Source organism: Nicotiana attenuata, chromosome 1 (genome assembly GCF_001879085.1).
Source record: "Nicotiana attenuata strain UT chromosome 1, NIATTr2, whole genome shotgun sequence".
Classification (NCBI taxonomy): Eukaryota; Viridiplantae; Streptophyta; class Magnoliopsida; order Solanales; family Solanaceae; genus Nicotiana; species Nicotiana attenuata.
The window spans coordinates 78500765-78517078 of NC_031989.1; the positions used below are offsets into that span (position 1 = coordinate 78500765).

The 16314-nt window shown below is 34.8% G+C and overlaps 1 protein-coding gene across 2 annotated transcripts; it reads left to right on the forward strand.

Moving 5' to 3' along the window:
• Positions 337-10938, forward strand: LOC109229216 (GTPase-activating protein GYP7-like). 2 transcript variants are annotated; one of them, XM_019394590.1, is made up of 12 exons: positions 337-530; positions 795-898; positions 1561-1656; positions 3471-3574; positions 5169-5434; positions 7327-7449; positions 7530-7618; positions 8028-8133; positions 9310-9407; positions 9666-9932; positions 10010-10093; positions 10588-10938. In XM_019394590.1, the coding sequence occupies exons 2-12, from the start codon at positions 806-808 to the stop codon at positions 10600-10602; spliced, it is 1341 nt and encodes a 446-aa protein (XP_019250135.1). In that variant the 5' UTR covers positions 337-530; positions 795-805; the 3' UTR covers positions 10603-10938. The 2 variants fall into 2 exon arrangements, with proteins under 2 accessions (XP_019250135.1, XP_019250128.1); XM_019394583.1 differs by lacking the exon at positions 337-530 and adding an exon at positions 537-696.

A 16314-nucleotide genomic window follows, 5' to 3' on the forward strand; every position in this document is an offset into this window, starting at 1 on the left:
TTGATTTTTTTTTTTTTTTTTTTTTTTTTTTAAGATTTGGTATTTGATGTACAGTGCAATTTTGTGCTTCTTGTGATATTATTTCCCCCCGTAAATGGCTTATTTTTGTCCAAGATTTTTAAAGACAAAAAAAAAATTCTTTATTCAAGTCAAATAATCATTACTGAACCAGATAAAACAAAGCCGAAAAAAAAAAAACAAAATAAAATCATATAACTGACAAACACCTATACCAATTAAGTAGGAGAATGGGGTATAGAATGCTTTTTTAAGAACCTTTAAAATGTGTTTATAGTTTCAGCCGTACGTATTAAATCTTAATGAACGAATAAAGAGTAATTTAACAGCAGTTTAAATGTACATTAGAAATGGAAAAAACGAACAAAGATTTTCAGGTGCAGACGCAAAACTACGTTCCCTGCTGCCCCTGCCCCCACATTACATTGTAGAAAGCGAATCACGACAAAATAAAATTTGATTACATCAGCAAGTCAATCTTTTCAAATTTCCCTTCATCTCATTCAACACAGGTACTTGAAACTTTCATCCATCTTAACATATAATTGCATTTTTAATCGATCTTGAATATTTCTCATTTGTGGGTGAAATCTTGGCGATCTTTTCTTTCATAATTCTTATTATTGTTCTGCTGACAAGAAATGGGTAATTCTAATGCCGTTGCCTTCAAGAAAGATGGTAGGTTATGTGTATGTGATTGTGTGTCTGTGCGCGTGTTTTTTGGTTTTGATTTTACATTTGGATTAATGGGTGATGGATTAATTTGGAATTCACAGGGGGTGGTGCTATGAAGAATTCATCATCAGAGGAATTAGACTCTTATTATCCTGTTAGACCCGAATGCATTGCTGATGTTCCCAAGACCCGCTTTAAAGCAAGGGTGTGTGCAACAATTTCACATCTCATTTCTTTCCTTTTATATGATTTTGTTTTCACATTATCCTTTTTCCTTTTCTAATAACTCTTTCACATTAAGTGCTCGTTTGGTTGGATAGTTAATCATGGTATAAAACTCAGCATTCTTTTGTACATTGTCTCGTTAATTGTTTGTTTTTTCTCGTAAATAATACTTTTATAAGTTATGCGGGATCTAAATGCGAGATAGGGTGTGGAATAACAATGCAGGTATTAGCAATACATGGATTACCATTCAACAAGAAATAATATTTGCATTATAATCAATCCCCACGTTACTAATCTCCGCATAACTTCTCCTTGAACCAAACGACCCCTTAATGTTATCTCATACAGTATAGAAATACCATTTTGGTAATTTATTTGGTTGATGATCTAGTTGTTGTTTTTTGTTCCACTGGGAGTTGCTGATCGCAAATTTGTTAAAAATCTATCCATACCGGAATGATGACATAAACTAGAGTATTTTGGTTGACATTTGTCTTGTAATTCTTTTCATATTACTTTTTCAAGGAAGAAATGTTAAGCATTATTTGTTTTTGCTATGTTCAATGATTATAGAATGCTTATGACTGGCTATATCTGCTAAAACCCTTTCTGCACTTTTTTCTGCTCTTTTTTAAACAGGTAGGAAAAACTCTTAGCGAAAGAAGATGGAATGCTGCATTCTCTAAAGAGGGTTATTTGGATATAGCAGGTGTTCTTAGACGAATCCAACGAGGGGTATAGTCTTTTTCGCTATTGTTCTTGTACTGCATATGTCACATTGTTAACGTATCATTGAGTCAAATCTATTGTTCTCTGAAGACTCTACAAGTTGATGTTAGCCTTTGCATTACTGGAGACCGTATGAGTGCCTAACGGTGAACACAATGTAGATATGGAAATTGAGAACTGGATCTTCCAAATAAGTAATTTATTATTGGACAATTAGTCAATTTGTTAGTCTTCTGCAACACAGTAAAGCAAGTGAATTAAAAGCTGATTCAACCTGCATTATTATCCTAACTCTTTATAACATTGCCGCATACTCGGAACAACTTGTAGTTTCTCCGTCAAGTAATGCAATGTCTATGTGTTCTGACCGTGCTCATTATTTTACTGCTTTAGAAAATTCTATTTGAGGGTGATTTATGTTTCCATTATTCTGAATATTCATGATGAAGGTTTAATTGTTGGAACGAAATTGAAGATGTTATTATCTATTGGTTGGGATGGTAGTACAACTATTCCCAAGGAAAGTGATGGAGTAGCAACAATACTCTTATCTTGTCTTGTTATTCAGTGTCTCATTGTCTTGCCACTGTCAGCGTTTCTTTTTCCCTTGCTACTCGTCATGGTCCAATATGTGATATGTGTAGTCCATATTGTGCAGAGGAGTGCATCATGCCAGTCTGGTTTTACATTTTTAAGATGAGTTGCTTGGACGATGAATTAGTTATAGCTCTTCGTTTAATCAAATGATGAAATAAAACTGATTATCTTTGCGACTAAAATATTAATTTCTTGTGGATCCTTACAAGCTTGTGAAGCGGGGTTCCATCATAAAACTAATTGATCTTGGGTAAAGTAGTCACTTGTTTTACAAATTGTCTTATCATCATCCCTAACAAATCCTGATTGCTAACTTCTCCCTATATAGAGAGGTGTACTTCCTCCCTGTATTGAAGCTATTCTGAGCACTCTAGGAAGTTCTTAGCCAATGAAAGTAGGACGCTCTTTCCTCTATTGGAATAGCTTGCATGATATCTAGAAATCTCTTTCCTACCATGGAAACTTGTACTTTTGTTGGGAGGAGCTAACTGCCCAGTGTACAATATAACCCAACTGGATAAGGGTGGAAGAAGCCTTGTTCTTAATTGTTCCTCATAGCCCCGTAGGGTATCTTCACTCTGATGTACTGAAGCGTCTCCTCCCTCTCCCTCCCTCCCTTCACACAGGAGTTGGATGCAATTCCAATCCATGTACTGTAGAAGTGATTCTGTCTGTCGCTCTGGAGAAACATTTCTGTAGATTTTAATTAATCTGAAGGCCAAGATAACTTCACAGTTTCTAACACCAAAATCAGAGTGTTTCAGCTGTTAGATAAATATAGTGTAAACTGCATAGAGGAAGGCAATTTCGAAGTTCATAATATTTTTCAGATCAAGCACGTTGGTCCTGTAGGCAAAAGATCCTTTACAATGCTGACATATATGCCCCTACTCTGATTGATTGAATAAATAAACAACGGTACCTTATTGAAGTGATTAATGTTTTTGCTTTTCTGCTTCACGAAAAGGTTTTACACTTTTTTGTTGTATTTTTTTCTGTCAGCTGTGTATATAATTTAGGCTGTTGCAAATATACATGTTCATACGAATTGGATAACTTGGTCTACTGGTGACATCATCATAAAGAGGCAGTGTCAATTAATTATAGGAGTTTTTTCATATGCTTATTGCTGATACTTATCAACAAGAAATATGCTTATTTCTGTTTAGCTGGAACTAAACTTCAGGAATTATAAAGCTCATTAATTATTCTGTGAATGCTAGGGGATTCATCCATCAATTAAAGGCGCAGTCTGGGAGTTCCTGTTGGGTTGTTTTGATCCTGAGAGCACATTTCAGGAAAGAAATCAACTCAGAGAACAACGGAGGTAATGTGAGTTGTTTCAGCAATTTTAACAGATATAACTAAAGGATCAAACTGGCTGCTCTAGGAATGTAAACTGAAAATCAAGATACAGACTAGTTATGCTCTAAATTTTGTACATTTAGAAGCACAAAGTCAAAGCATCAGTCATGACCAAAATAGTTCTATGCAATAACCTCTCATGTTTGATAGAGCTTTTATCACAATGATTAACTTTATTTACTGATCCCTTCTGTATAGTGGAATGATTCATTGTTTAGCATGGAGAAGTTAAGATAGCTTGTAATGCTGGTTTCTACCCTTTCCTATAGGTGGACACCCTGTGTGGTATCCTTGGTCTCCTGCTGTCAAGATCTGACTTTTTGAATTTCATGAAATTACTCATTTTTAAATATAATTCTAAATTGTTCTGTCTTGATATGTATTTATTCAACTGCAAGAAACTCAACCTCTTGGCGACATCATAGAACCTTCTGTGAGGTTTGTCAAGTCTGAGCACTAGAATATTCAGTTTTACAAAATTTCAAAGGCCTGCAATTTCTTGTTCTTACAGTATCGGGCAGCAAACAAGTGTGGGGGCTGTTTTTCAGCATTTTTGGACAGAGTGTAATTAGGCATCAATTGTTAAAAGACCTACTGACTTGTTGGAGGTGCTGCTGTCCTATACAATAAGAAAATGCTGGATTACTATCCCTGCTTGTGTCTGTTGGGTGCTTTGTAAAGAGAGGAATGCAAGGTGTTCTGATGGAAAGAATAGCTCAATTCAAAAGTTGAAATTTTGATGTTTACGCCTACTGGCAGCTTCATCTAATTTACAGGAGTTATGTGATGAATAGGCATTACTGACTTTGTTAGCTAATTAGCTTACTAGGACTGGCTTAGTATGGGGGAGCCTATTCATCACCATTCCTGCCAGTTTCTATCATGAGAGGTCAATTTGGATGAATAAATTCCTTGGTTAAATTATAATAAAGCCATGTCAATGCCTATGTCTTCAGTCAATATGTACCATATTCCTCGAGTGCCCTGATCCAATTTGAGTCCGTTTCTGAAATTATTGGCAAGAAAAGAACGTGGCTGAAAGGCTGAGTTCATTAGTTGTGGGCTTTGATCTTTCCTCTGCTGTGGTATATAACATAGAACCAAGAAGAAGATGGTTATTCAAATTCTGAAATTTATTGCCTCAAATATATTAGCATGAATGTACAAAATTAAAGAAAATGTAAGTATGAATGTGGGGCGATTTGCAGTTTTAATCTCAATCTCCACCCAATACATTTGCTCCATAATTCTTCATTCAGTTTCTCTTTCTTTGGGGAAACCTTCCATTGCTACTGGTGCTGAGCTAACAAGTCTATAGAGGTAGGATGCTTTTGTGCCTTGAGAACCAAATTTGACAGAAGGATTCTATCACTTTTTATTGATGACACATGCACATCTTTCTTTTTCTTTTTTCTCTACTAACAAGCATCTATGAGAAGTATGAAAGAAAAACACAAAGAAAAAGCTAGCATAAAATGGTATGTTGAAATTGAAATGAAAAGAACTTCTGTATATATTAGTGGCCTAAATTAAATATCTGAAATTTGTAATTTCAGGGAGCAGTATGCTGCATGGAAATCAGAATGTCAGAAGATAGTACCTGTTATTGGCAGTGGAAAAATCATCACTAGTGCTATAGTCTCTGATGATGGGCAGCCTATAGTAGCGGATGATGGGCAGCCTATAGTATCTGATGATGGGCAACTTATAAAGTCTGCAACTAACACCAGTAAATCACAAGATAATAATGATGCCACGCCAGTTGATAATGGTGATTTTGACAAGAAAATGATTCAGTGGAAGCTTAGCTTGCATCAAATTGGTTCGTATTTCTGCCACTACTATTCTCTATTTATGTACAGTTTACATTGAATGTGGGATCTCCCGGCATCTCTTTCTCTATTTCCGTTTGTCTTTGACCATATCTTGTGAGAGAGGTCGTTGTTGCAAAAACTTTCTTTGTCTAAAATTTTCTTAGTATTCTCTTTGTCCCAACTATTGGGGTTTGAATTGTGCAGTTGTATTAATAAGTTACCAACCAAAAAGAATTAAATTTGTTAAAGCAACTGCATAAAAAGAATTAAATTTGTTAAATAATAAATAACCAATTAAAAAGAAGAAAAGCCTTTAAGGGAGTTGCTTAGCTGTCAAATTGTTGGAGTAACAATCCTGAGAACCAAGATTTGAATCCAGAAGGGGCGACATTAGGTGACACTAGGTGAATTCATCCCCTTTGCTAAACTTCGGTGAGTAGAGTCACCTGATACCTGTGTCGGTGGGAGGTAGCAGGTACCCTATGAATTAACTAAGGTGCATCAAGCTGGCCCAAGTATCACTGTTGTCAAAAGGAAGGAGAAGAAAAGAACAAAAAAATTTGTCTTTATTTGAATGGTCAACAAGTGTTTGTGTAGGAGCCAAATCATATTTTTGTATTTGCTGCATCTCCCAGATGTCCAATATAAATATCATTACTTCATCAAAGGAAAGGGAAGGGTCAACATAAGTAAAGTTCTCAGATTTTCAGTTCTAGTTGTAGACAATGCAGTAGATCAGCTTTCTCTAAAGATTAGCTCCACCCATAGAATACAATAATTAAGATGTATTGATGAAACAAGACAAGGGAATGATGCATATAAAGTTGGTGATTTTTCTTAACTGGCTGTATGTATTTCTATAGCAGTCAGATTACAATTCTATCAAGTTCAGATATAGCTTCAATGGATTTTGGGAAGTGAAAATAGGGAACATCAAAGGTACTAAGTTTGCAGATGCCGGAAGTGTTTTTGTATTTAGAGACTGTGTGTCTATCTTTAGACTGTAATTCCTTAAAGATGTCCCTTAACCATTGGAAAATTGTTACAAATAAATGGACCAACAGGTCTTTAACTATGTATAGCTCCGATAAGTTCAACAATTCAATGAGACAAATGGTTTTCTTCGTCACAAGACACTGAGTTGAAGAGGGACTGAGTCACTTAGAGAATAACAAGTGGCAAAAAGAGTGAAATTCCAATCACTTATGGGACTGGATTTTGCTTTCTCTTATACACACGCCTTGCTGAGGTTAATTTTGGAGCTTTGGCTACAGTAAGCCATGGATGCTTTTGTAAAGACTTGACTGATTAACAGCATCCATTTGCAGACTGTTTGAAAGAGGGATGAAGTTTGCAGATCACTTTGAGAAAATTAACTTGCTAGGTAATCGAGTTATCTACTTCCCTTCCGCAGGCTCTGTTGACATGAACTAAGAATTTCACAGTACAACAATAAAGCATGTGCTGGTTTTCACTTTTCATACATTGGGATATAAAATAAGTGACTAGAGGCTATGGTAATTCTCTCCTTACACCTTCCAGTTGTACAAGGCTTTAAAGCTTTTAACAACCATATTGCTACGTTCCATTTTCAAAGTTGTTCAATTGACAGATGTTGTCACTATCTCAACTCCAATGTGGTATATGTTTACAGAATTTGAACTTTGTTGACAGGAAAACATTTAGAAAGAACTTTTGCAATCTTTAATGATTAAAAAAAAAACAGAAATCAACTAGATCTTGGTGATTTTACATGTGTACAAGTTCTACTATGCTTAAATTACTTGAATCTGAAGTACCAATAAGCCACTTCTTTGACCGGCTAAGAGAGTTGTGTTTCAGGATAAACTGATTTTCCAAATGATATCTGAAACTATCACAATTTGCAATGTTTATTTAGGTTTGGATGTTGTTCGAACGGATCGTACTCTTGTATTTTACGAGAATGAAGCTAATCAGGCAAAACTCTGGGATATACTAGCTGTCTATGCCTGGATGGATAAAGATATCGGCTATGTTCAAGGTATTATGGTTGCATTAGGCCTTCTCTTTTGATATTGTTAAGGCCATTCATAAACTTCGCCTCTCATTTTATATGAACAGGAATGAGTGATATTTGCTCTCCAATGGTTATTCTGCTTGAGAACGAAGCAGATTCATACTGGTGCTTTGAACGTGCAATGCGTCGATTGGTATGTCTATTGTTTCTAATGTTCTACCATGGTTATTAGTTAGTGATTAGACACATACATACAAGTTGCTACAGCAAATGACAAATGACAAAAAGTAAAAGCGCCATTGCTATCACATCATTGTTTGAACTTCTACTGAATAGTTATTATTGGAACTGCTCTTCTTCAATGATCTACCATCAGTTAACATATAAACATATTTCAAGCACATCTATCTTCTGAAAGTGGTTCCCCTGCTAGATTGCTCAGGTAAAGCACCCTGCATTCCCTCCTGAAAGGGGTTGTCAACTTGTACATGTATTTATATGTTCCTTTAGTTGACATTTTCTTTCCATTTGGGCAATCTTTTGTGCTCATTATTTCCTGTAATTCTGCCTTCTGTCTGTATATAACTACTCTGCTTCAACAGCGAGAAAATTTCAAATGCACCACAAGTTCTATGGGAGTGCAATCTCAGCTAAGTACGCTAGCACAAATTGTTAAAACTGTCGATCCAAAGCTTCATCAGCACCTTGGTAAGGGGATCCTGTTCTTTGTGAATTCTCTTAGTCAGTATTCTCAGAATTGCAGCAGAGAGCTCAAAATCTTTATGGAATTGTTGCTTTTCCTTTCCAAATATAGTGTCGTGAATGATTTTTGTGTTTTCAGTGGTGTCTTGTGATGATTTTGTGATATGGAATTTCACGAGTGATATGTATGTTCAAGCTTCTTTTTCTTGATACTATCTGCTGTAGCCCATTTTTCCGTTTCTGGATTATCAACTTTGATCATTTTGAAAAGGAGTGTCCCTAAAGAAAGAAAAGGAGGATATGTACTCATATATATATATATATATATATGAGTGTATTTTCCCTAGTAAAACCCGAGTGAAACTGCTTCAGGCTTCAGAGTTATAGTTGGAAGAAAGGTAGAGGGGAAGTAGTTTCACGCTTTAAACAGTTATAGTTGGATAGGACATAGTTTTGGCTATTAGATATCTAGCCTGAGTGCATGGTGAATCTTAATTGGCATTTTATATTATATTAAATCTCGTGAGTGGATTTCCTTCGTTTTACGGTGTCCATGTCCGCTAACGCACCGACTATTCCATTAGGTACCTATTACCTCCCACCAACATTGGTGTCGGGTAACTCTGTTAATAAGGTTTAGGCAGATGGAAAGAAATCACAGCGTTCTCTATTTTTGTTGGGATTGAACCTTGTTTTTCAATCTTTTCACGTAATTCTTTGACCACTAGGATACACCCTTGGTGCTTCTCATTGATCACTATGTACATTATTGGGTGCCTCCCGTAAGTGGGTTTCTAAAGCTCACTACACAATTTTGAAATTGACTACCATAAGTAAGCGGTTACATTGATCTAGAAGAAATGGGAGCGACGGAGTTGCATTATCTGATAAGTTATGTAGATTTCTATGATAGTACTATACCTATTTTGTCATTTTGGGCCACATCAACAAATCATAAATTAGTCATTGTGAATAATGGAAATCCCATCGTCTAAAGGCCCATATTCGTACATACTGTTTTATAAGTTGTTAGATTGTGTAGAATACTAGTCAAATCTTGACAATGTAGATATTAAGAAAGCCACAAACAAAATAATTGGCCACCTGAAAACACGGAGGAATGACTATAAATATTGATTTTACTGTCTGTATCTCTCACAACACCAATAATTGTATCTGCAGAGGAGCTAGATGGCGGAGAGTATCTGTTTGCATTTCGCATGCTGATGGTACTTTTCCGCAGGGAGTTCTCGTTTGTTGATTCACTCTATCTTTGGGAGGTAAGAAGCCCTAACTCCTTTTCGAATTGTATGCGTTAGATAAATATTGCAAAATAGCTTGCACTGGTCTTTGGCTTCGTGCTTTTATTGTGTTTCCGTTTCTGTTCGCAAAACATTTGACATAAAGTTTAATGGGAAAGGATTGGTTCTTTATATTTCTGAACCATTCAAGGGTGAGGAGTGATGACCAAATGCAGGTCAGAAATCAGAATTATGGGATCTTCTGATGTATGCTCATTTTTACTGCATTTCATTCAGGTGATGTGGGCCATGGAATACAATCCAAACATATATTCTTCTTATGATGACAAACGACAACCCAATCTTTCTGAATTGCTGTACGATGATAAACCAAATGACAAGCATAAGCTAAAAGAATATGGGAAGTTTGAAAGGAACAATTTGAAAACTGGTGCCGCGGAACAGAATAATAGTGCTCTTGCTGTTTTCCTGGTTGCAAGTGTTCTTGAGACCAAGCACAGGCGACTTATGAAAGAGGCAAAGGGCCTAGATGATGTTGTACAGGTATCTTTCTATCAATCTATATCTGTGTATTCCACATTACTATGTCTATTTGATGCTGACTAGGAAAAGTTATCCAGATCTTGGGTGAAATATCTGGGAATTTGGATGCAAAAAAAGCATTAGATGAAGCATTGAAGGTTCATAAGAAGTACTTGAAACAGGCAAGTTCTTTTGTCTACAACAGTCTACCTCTCCCCGGTCCACAAACCCCCAACCCCACCCAAAAGAAAGAAAAAAAAAGATTTAACTTATATACCCTCACAATTTAAAGAATTTTTACAATTTACTATGTCCACTTGTTATGGATTGTTATCCGTAAAAGGCAGCCCGGTGCACTAAGCTCCTACTATGCGCGGGGTTCGGGGAAGGGCTGGACCACAAGGGTCTATTTTATGCAGCCTTACCATGCATTTCTGCAAGAGGCTGATTCCACGGCCGTGACCTCCTGGTCACATGGCAACAACTTTACAAGCTATGCCAAGGCTCCCCTTCCAGATTGTTATCTGTAGGCTGTAGTTATCTTTTAGGTGACATGATAATGTAAAAAATCACACTGTCAGTGCATAGAAGTTAAACTTTAAAAAAGAAAATTCCCCCTACCCTTCGGTGTATTTCCTGAAAATGACTTGGTTTCCTTTCAACACACTTGATGCAGGCCAAAAAATCATAGTTGGAGTTGCTAATGATCACTTCAGCAAGCACCTCCTGTGGTTAAAATCTTTTTTGTTTTTTGTTTTTTGTTTTTTGGTTTTTTTATTTCATTTCATTCTTTTTTACCCTCTTTTGGGTTTTCACTCTCTTTCTTAGAGGTGTAATTCTTCTTTGTATTGGTGATTCATGTCTGTCTTCTTTCTTTTGATTCTTGTTTCTATATCTCTATAAGAAAGAGGAGGATGTAAGTTTTGATATGAAATGTACTTGACGTCATTTTTGCTCCAAATATGTTATTCCAGAATGTAAGAATATTGCAACCATGAAATTGATATGATCAATGACGTTTCATTTTGATAATTGCAAACATAAAATAATTTCTTTTCTCATTGACATAATATAGGTCACAGGCAGGGGCGGAAGGGTGTTAACCTGAACCCGCTTTGCCAAAAAATTACACTGTATATGTAAGGCAAAATCTGCTTTTTACCTCTATATATTATGTTTTGAATCCCCTTGACCCAGCCTAAAAGCATAGCTTAGTGGTCAAGGGGGTTCAAAACCTTTGTATGATCATTGGTTTTATTCCCACTGGCTACAACCTTTTTAACTTTTTTCTTTTTTGAACCTCCTTGGCGGTAATCCTGCCTCCGCCACTGGTCACTGGTCACGGGTCCGAGCCGTGGAATCAGCCACTGATGCCTGCATGAATATGAAATGTTTCGTGCACAGGGTCGCCCTTCTTCTTTTTCCTTCTTTATTGACCATTTTTTTTTTGGTTTCCCACCCGGTGTTCGGTATCCGCATTGGAGCCCGACTGTATCCGGATTCGCGCCGCGTAGGGCCCCATTCGACGGGAAGCGCTCCCTACCAAGGATTTTTTCATACCCAGGGCTCGAACTCGAGACCTCTGGTTAAGGGAGGAGCAGTCTCATCCACTGCACCACATCCTCTGGTGGTTCTTTATTGACCATGTCTCGATGGTCTTCTCGCTTTTCTTTTTCCTTCTACTTGGAGGGAAGATAATTTGAAGTTATAATTAAAAATAGGTAAAAGGAGTTAGAGAGCAAAACGATCAACTTTAGAGAGGGTGGTAATGAAATTCCCTCCGTTTTTTTATAACTTTGCTTGATAATATCACTCGACTATTCGACATTTTTAAAAATTAAAATTCAGGATTTGAATGATGTTACCATTTTTAGCTTAATTATTGCTAATCGAAAAGTGATGTACGTTTCCAATTTTACCTTTTTGGGAGGTAAATTACCTTTTGTGTTATGAAACAATAAAAGAAGAAGAAGAGTATTACAGAGAAAAGTAGAGAGAGAGAATTCTTATTGATTTGGGATAAATTACAATGGAATAGAACCCTCTATTTAAAGGGAGAGGGTGACTTAGCCACCAAGCAATGAACCCTAGAATCTCTCTAAATATAGACATTCACTATAAATACAATTCTATTTATAACACTCCCCCTTGAATGTCTATTCAACAGATAATGTGCCTCGTTAAAACCTTAACTAAAATAAAAACCAATGGGAAAAAAATTCTAGAGAAGGAAAAAGAGTACATATATCTAACAATACGCCTTTTGGTTGCCTCGTTAAAAACCTTGCAAGGAAAATCTAGTGAGACAAAACCTTGTAAGGAAAAAAGAGTACAACGCGTATTAACTCCACCCGATGAGAGCATCAATTCACATCCTTAAGCATTTGCATTTCAATCTTGTGCACCATCTTCAAAAGATCTTTGGTAGAGATTCAATAAACAAATCAGCCATATTAACTTGAATGAATATATTGCACCTTGAAATCATCATTCTTGATAGAGATGTAATGTCTTCATATAATGTCGTGGAATGACTTTTCAATATCTCCATAGAGGTATTCTCGCTATCACATTATCATGCTTATAGTTATAGCAAGATACGTATGTGCACAAATTGCACTTAGGATGTAGTACTTCATGACCATGAATTCTATATGCTTTAAGCAATTTAAATCCTTCAAGGATTTTTAAGTCATATAATAGACTTTAGATGCATATCACGTTTTCATGTCATGCTAGACATATAAGATATCGAAAACTGATTGCACATACCATTGACTTTATACTTTCAAGTGTTTGAACTACATGTCCAAAACTACTTGTCTTTCATATGAAACCAAATTCTACTTGAATTGTTTCTCCAGACTTAAGATCCTCATATATATTTAGCGCTATCATAGGTATCGTCGACATATATTTTATATCGGTTCCAACCTTCTTATTTTTCATAAAGACATAACATAGAGATCTCTTCATTCATATATTCAGGTACCTGAATCTCTCATGAGATTTTATGAAGTGTTATGTCATGTGATCTTCTAGATCACTTGCCTCCTTTATTATGATCATTTGCTCATCTTCTTTGTCAAGAAGTTTTATTTGAAATCGATTTGTCTATAAGCTTTAAGCATACCATAGACTTTGTCCTTCTAGGACTTAATGTGAGCATTTGCAATGAGAATATAGTTACTTTCTTTGGGTCAGCAAATGCGTCTGGCATGCTTTGCAATATATTGCAAATGAATTATTCTTTTATGAATTTCAAGTTCATATTATCTTATTCGAGGATCTAGATGTGGAAATGATAATTCATTCCACGTAACTTTTTCTCAACTGTTTATCATGTTTCCCCCTCATGTTAGAAAAACTAACTTGTTTCCTCAACTTTGAAAACCCTTGTGCGTTATGGTGTTAATCAAAATATACACCGCACATCAATAATAATAAGATGAAATCATTTGGTTCCTGACCCTGAACCACTTGTAAGGGGAGAAAATAATATACTTTGGTATATAACGTATATCAAACTAATATAGATAACTTTGTTCTCATAAGCAATTGTTTAGATATTAAGTGGAGGCACTCAATAGTTCATCTTGCTAAACCAACTGTGATATAAACCAACTTATCAAGATGAATTGTCTTGAATAGAAAATCTGGAAATTATGCTCTAAATTAAATTATTGAGCAAGTTACCTCGCAAACACCATGTTGTGGGTTAATAATAATCGCACATGTAACCATCTCATAGATGCATCTTATGTGGTATACATGGCACGTGAATGAGCCCATATTCACCTTTGATATTTCCAGCATTCATGGGATTCAATCCCAATTTTAGTTGATCTATTAATTAATGAGAACATGCAACATAAGAGAATTCGTAAAGAACTTTCTAGTTTTTAATATTTACCCATATGAATTCTCTTTTATTTTTGCACATCATACCTAAATTGATATGGGTAAACCAATTATGCCAACTGAATAAATATCAATATTGATAAACTTCAGATTTACACCATGACGTGTGCAATTATCAATAAACTCCAAGTTTATTATGATATGAGTTTTTATATCAATAAACATCCACTTTATTATGGTATTCTTTTATTTGTGTAGTACAAACTGGAGAATAAAGCGGGTAGCTTTTCACATGCATATTACCCCGCTACAAGTTGTAGTAATAGAAGATATTAAATCTTTCCTTTATTTATAACCTCAATATAATCAACCGTTTTCGCGTATACTTTGGAAACTGAATAAGTTTCTTTGAGACTTACTACAACACAATACCTTATTGGTAATCAATTGTGTTTCTCCAAAATAGTAATAATTGGCTCTTCCAGAGCTCTCAATTAATTTTGTACTATCACATATTCATCAACATCCATATGGTGAAAAGTTATACCATTATGGTTATGGTCAAAATTATATGCAAGATATGTTTCTTGCACTAATGTTATTCTTTAATAATCACATTACCAAAATATTTTGGCGCGCAATAGGTACGTTACCAATGACCATTCATGCAATAATAATGACATTATTTTCTTATATCATCTCAAACCTCCTTTTAGAGGTGAGTGTGGTATATTCACTACCACTAGCACATTCATATTCTTCCAAGAATGAATATGTATTCATAAATCAGATATTTTCACATTCACATCATGAATGGACCATAATCATCTATATGTGCTTTATAAAATATCATGTCAAATCGATGGCAAATATTACTTTCACAGAGTGAAGGATTATTTTGAGAATCCTTATTATTCTCATTATCACAATGATGACGATTATAATTTCGTCTAATACTACGTCCACATCCATTGATACCTTCACGGTAATAATTTTATCTTCTTTCAGACTTATCACATACTGCTATCACATTCTCTTAAGGGAATGAGAATGAAGTAAATTCAATGGGACGGGTATGCACTTCTTGTGCCCATAATCATACATAAATTTGATCATGGCAAGACATAAAAATTTTACCACTTCGAGTGGTTATAATTTCTTACTAACTCCATTAGAGTTATAATCAAATTTTATTGTCTTTGCTTGTATTTAAAATCAAATTATAGAATAAAAGAGAAAAATACGGTAAAACACTTACCTTAAATCCAGAATTTAATCATGAAGGAAGTTCATGGAACAATTGACAATCATTATGCTCAATCCCAAAGTTTCTACTCAATTGGTTAGAGTCTTGTGCTGATAACGTGTTATGAAACAATAAAAGAAGAAGAAGAGTATTACAATAGAATAGAACCCTCTATTTAAAGGGAGAGGGTGACTTAGCCACCAAGCAATGAACCCTAGAATCTCTCTAAATATAGACATTCACCATAAATACAATTCTATTTATAACATTTTGTTTTTTTGTTAAGCTGCAAGCAAGTCATGAAAAAAAATATTTTTTGGCATATATCAAATACATTTAGATATAAATGAGAAAAAATGTTTGTCGGGTTAAAAGTAGAGAATTCAGTATTTAATTTTTGAAAGGAACGTCGTCCTACTAGTGTAATAGCAATAATTAAGCTAAAAGAGTATTTTTCAACCTTTTCTCTCATTTATTCTCATTATTCGTCCTTTGCAATAAGATTAATTACTAAAGGAATGACTTCAGCTGCTGTAAATAATTTGACAGAGATACTGTAAGATTTTTTTTTTTAACCCAAGACAAGGACAACATGGCAGATAAGTACTACCAAATTCAATTCCTGGTTTTCTCTTTCGAGTTAACTTGGATGTGAATTCTTTTTTCCTTTTTTGTCTTCCTTCGTCTCACTCTTTACATCTTATTTCATGTTGATAATATAAAATTTACGCCATTATTTATAATTAATTATACTAATACTATGAATCTTTATGTGAAAATGTAATTTTAACATGTCTGTTTTGTTGGTTTTATTCTTGGTGGCATTTTTTACAAAAAAAAAAAATTAAAATTAGCATACATGTTGAAAAGCACTAATTACTGAAAGCAGTTTTTAGTAGTCATCATTTTAGTATGCTAATTACTAAAAAGAATTCTTTTTTCATTGAGCCAGCTAAATAAAAAATTTAGTAGTCATCATTTTCAAGAATACATTAACAAAAAATGTATAAGTTCTTGAGAATGATGACTACTAAATATTTTATTTAGCTGGCTCAATGAAAAAAGAATTCTTTTCATAAAAATTCTTAGATGCCTTATTGTAGTTTCTGAGCAATCCTAAGGAAATATCTTATAAAAGAATATTGTTATTTCTATGATCTAATACCAAAAGAAAAATATGTAAATACTATTACCAATAAATATTTGTCAAATAAAATAGATTAAAAAAATAAATTTCTCTGCCATTTTGGTCATGAAGAGGTTGGTGTTATGCTCATAGAAAAAATTGATACGGGG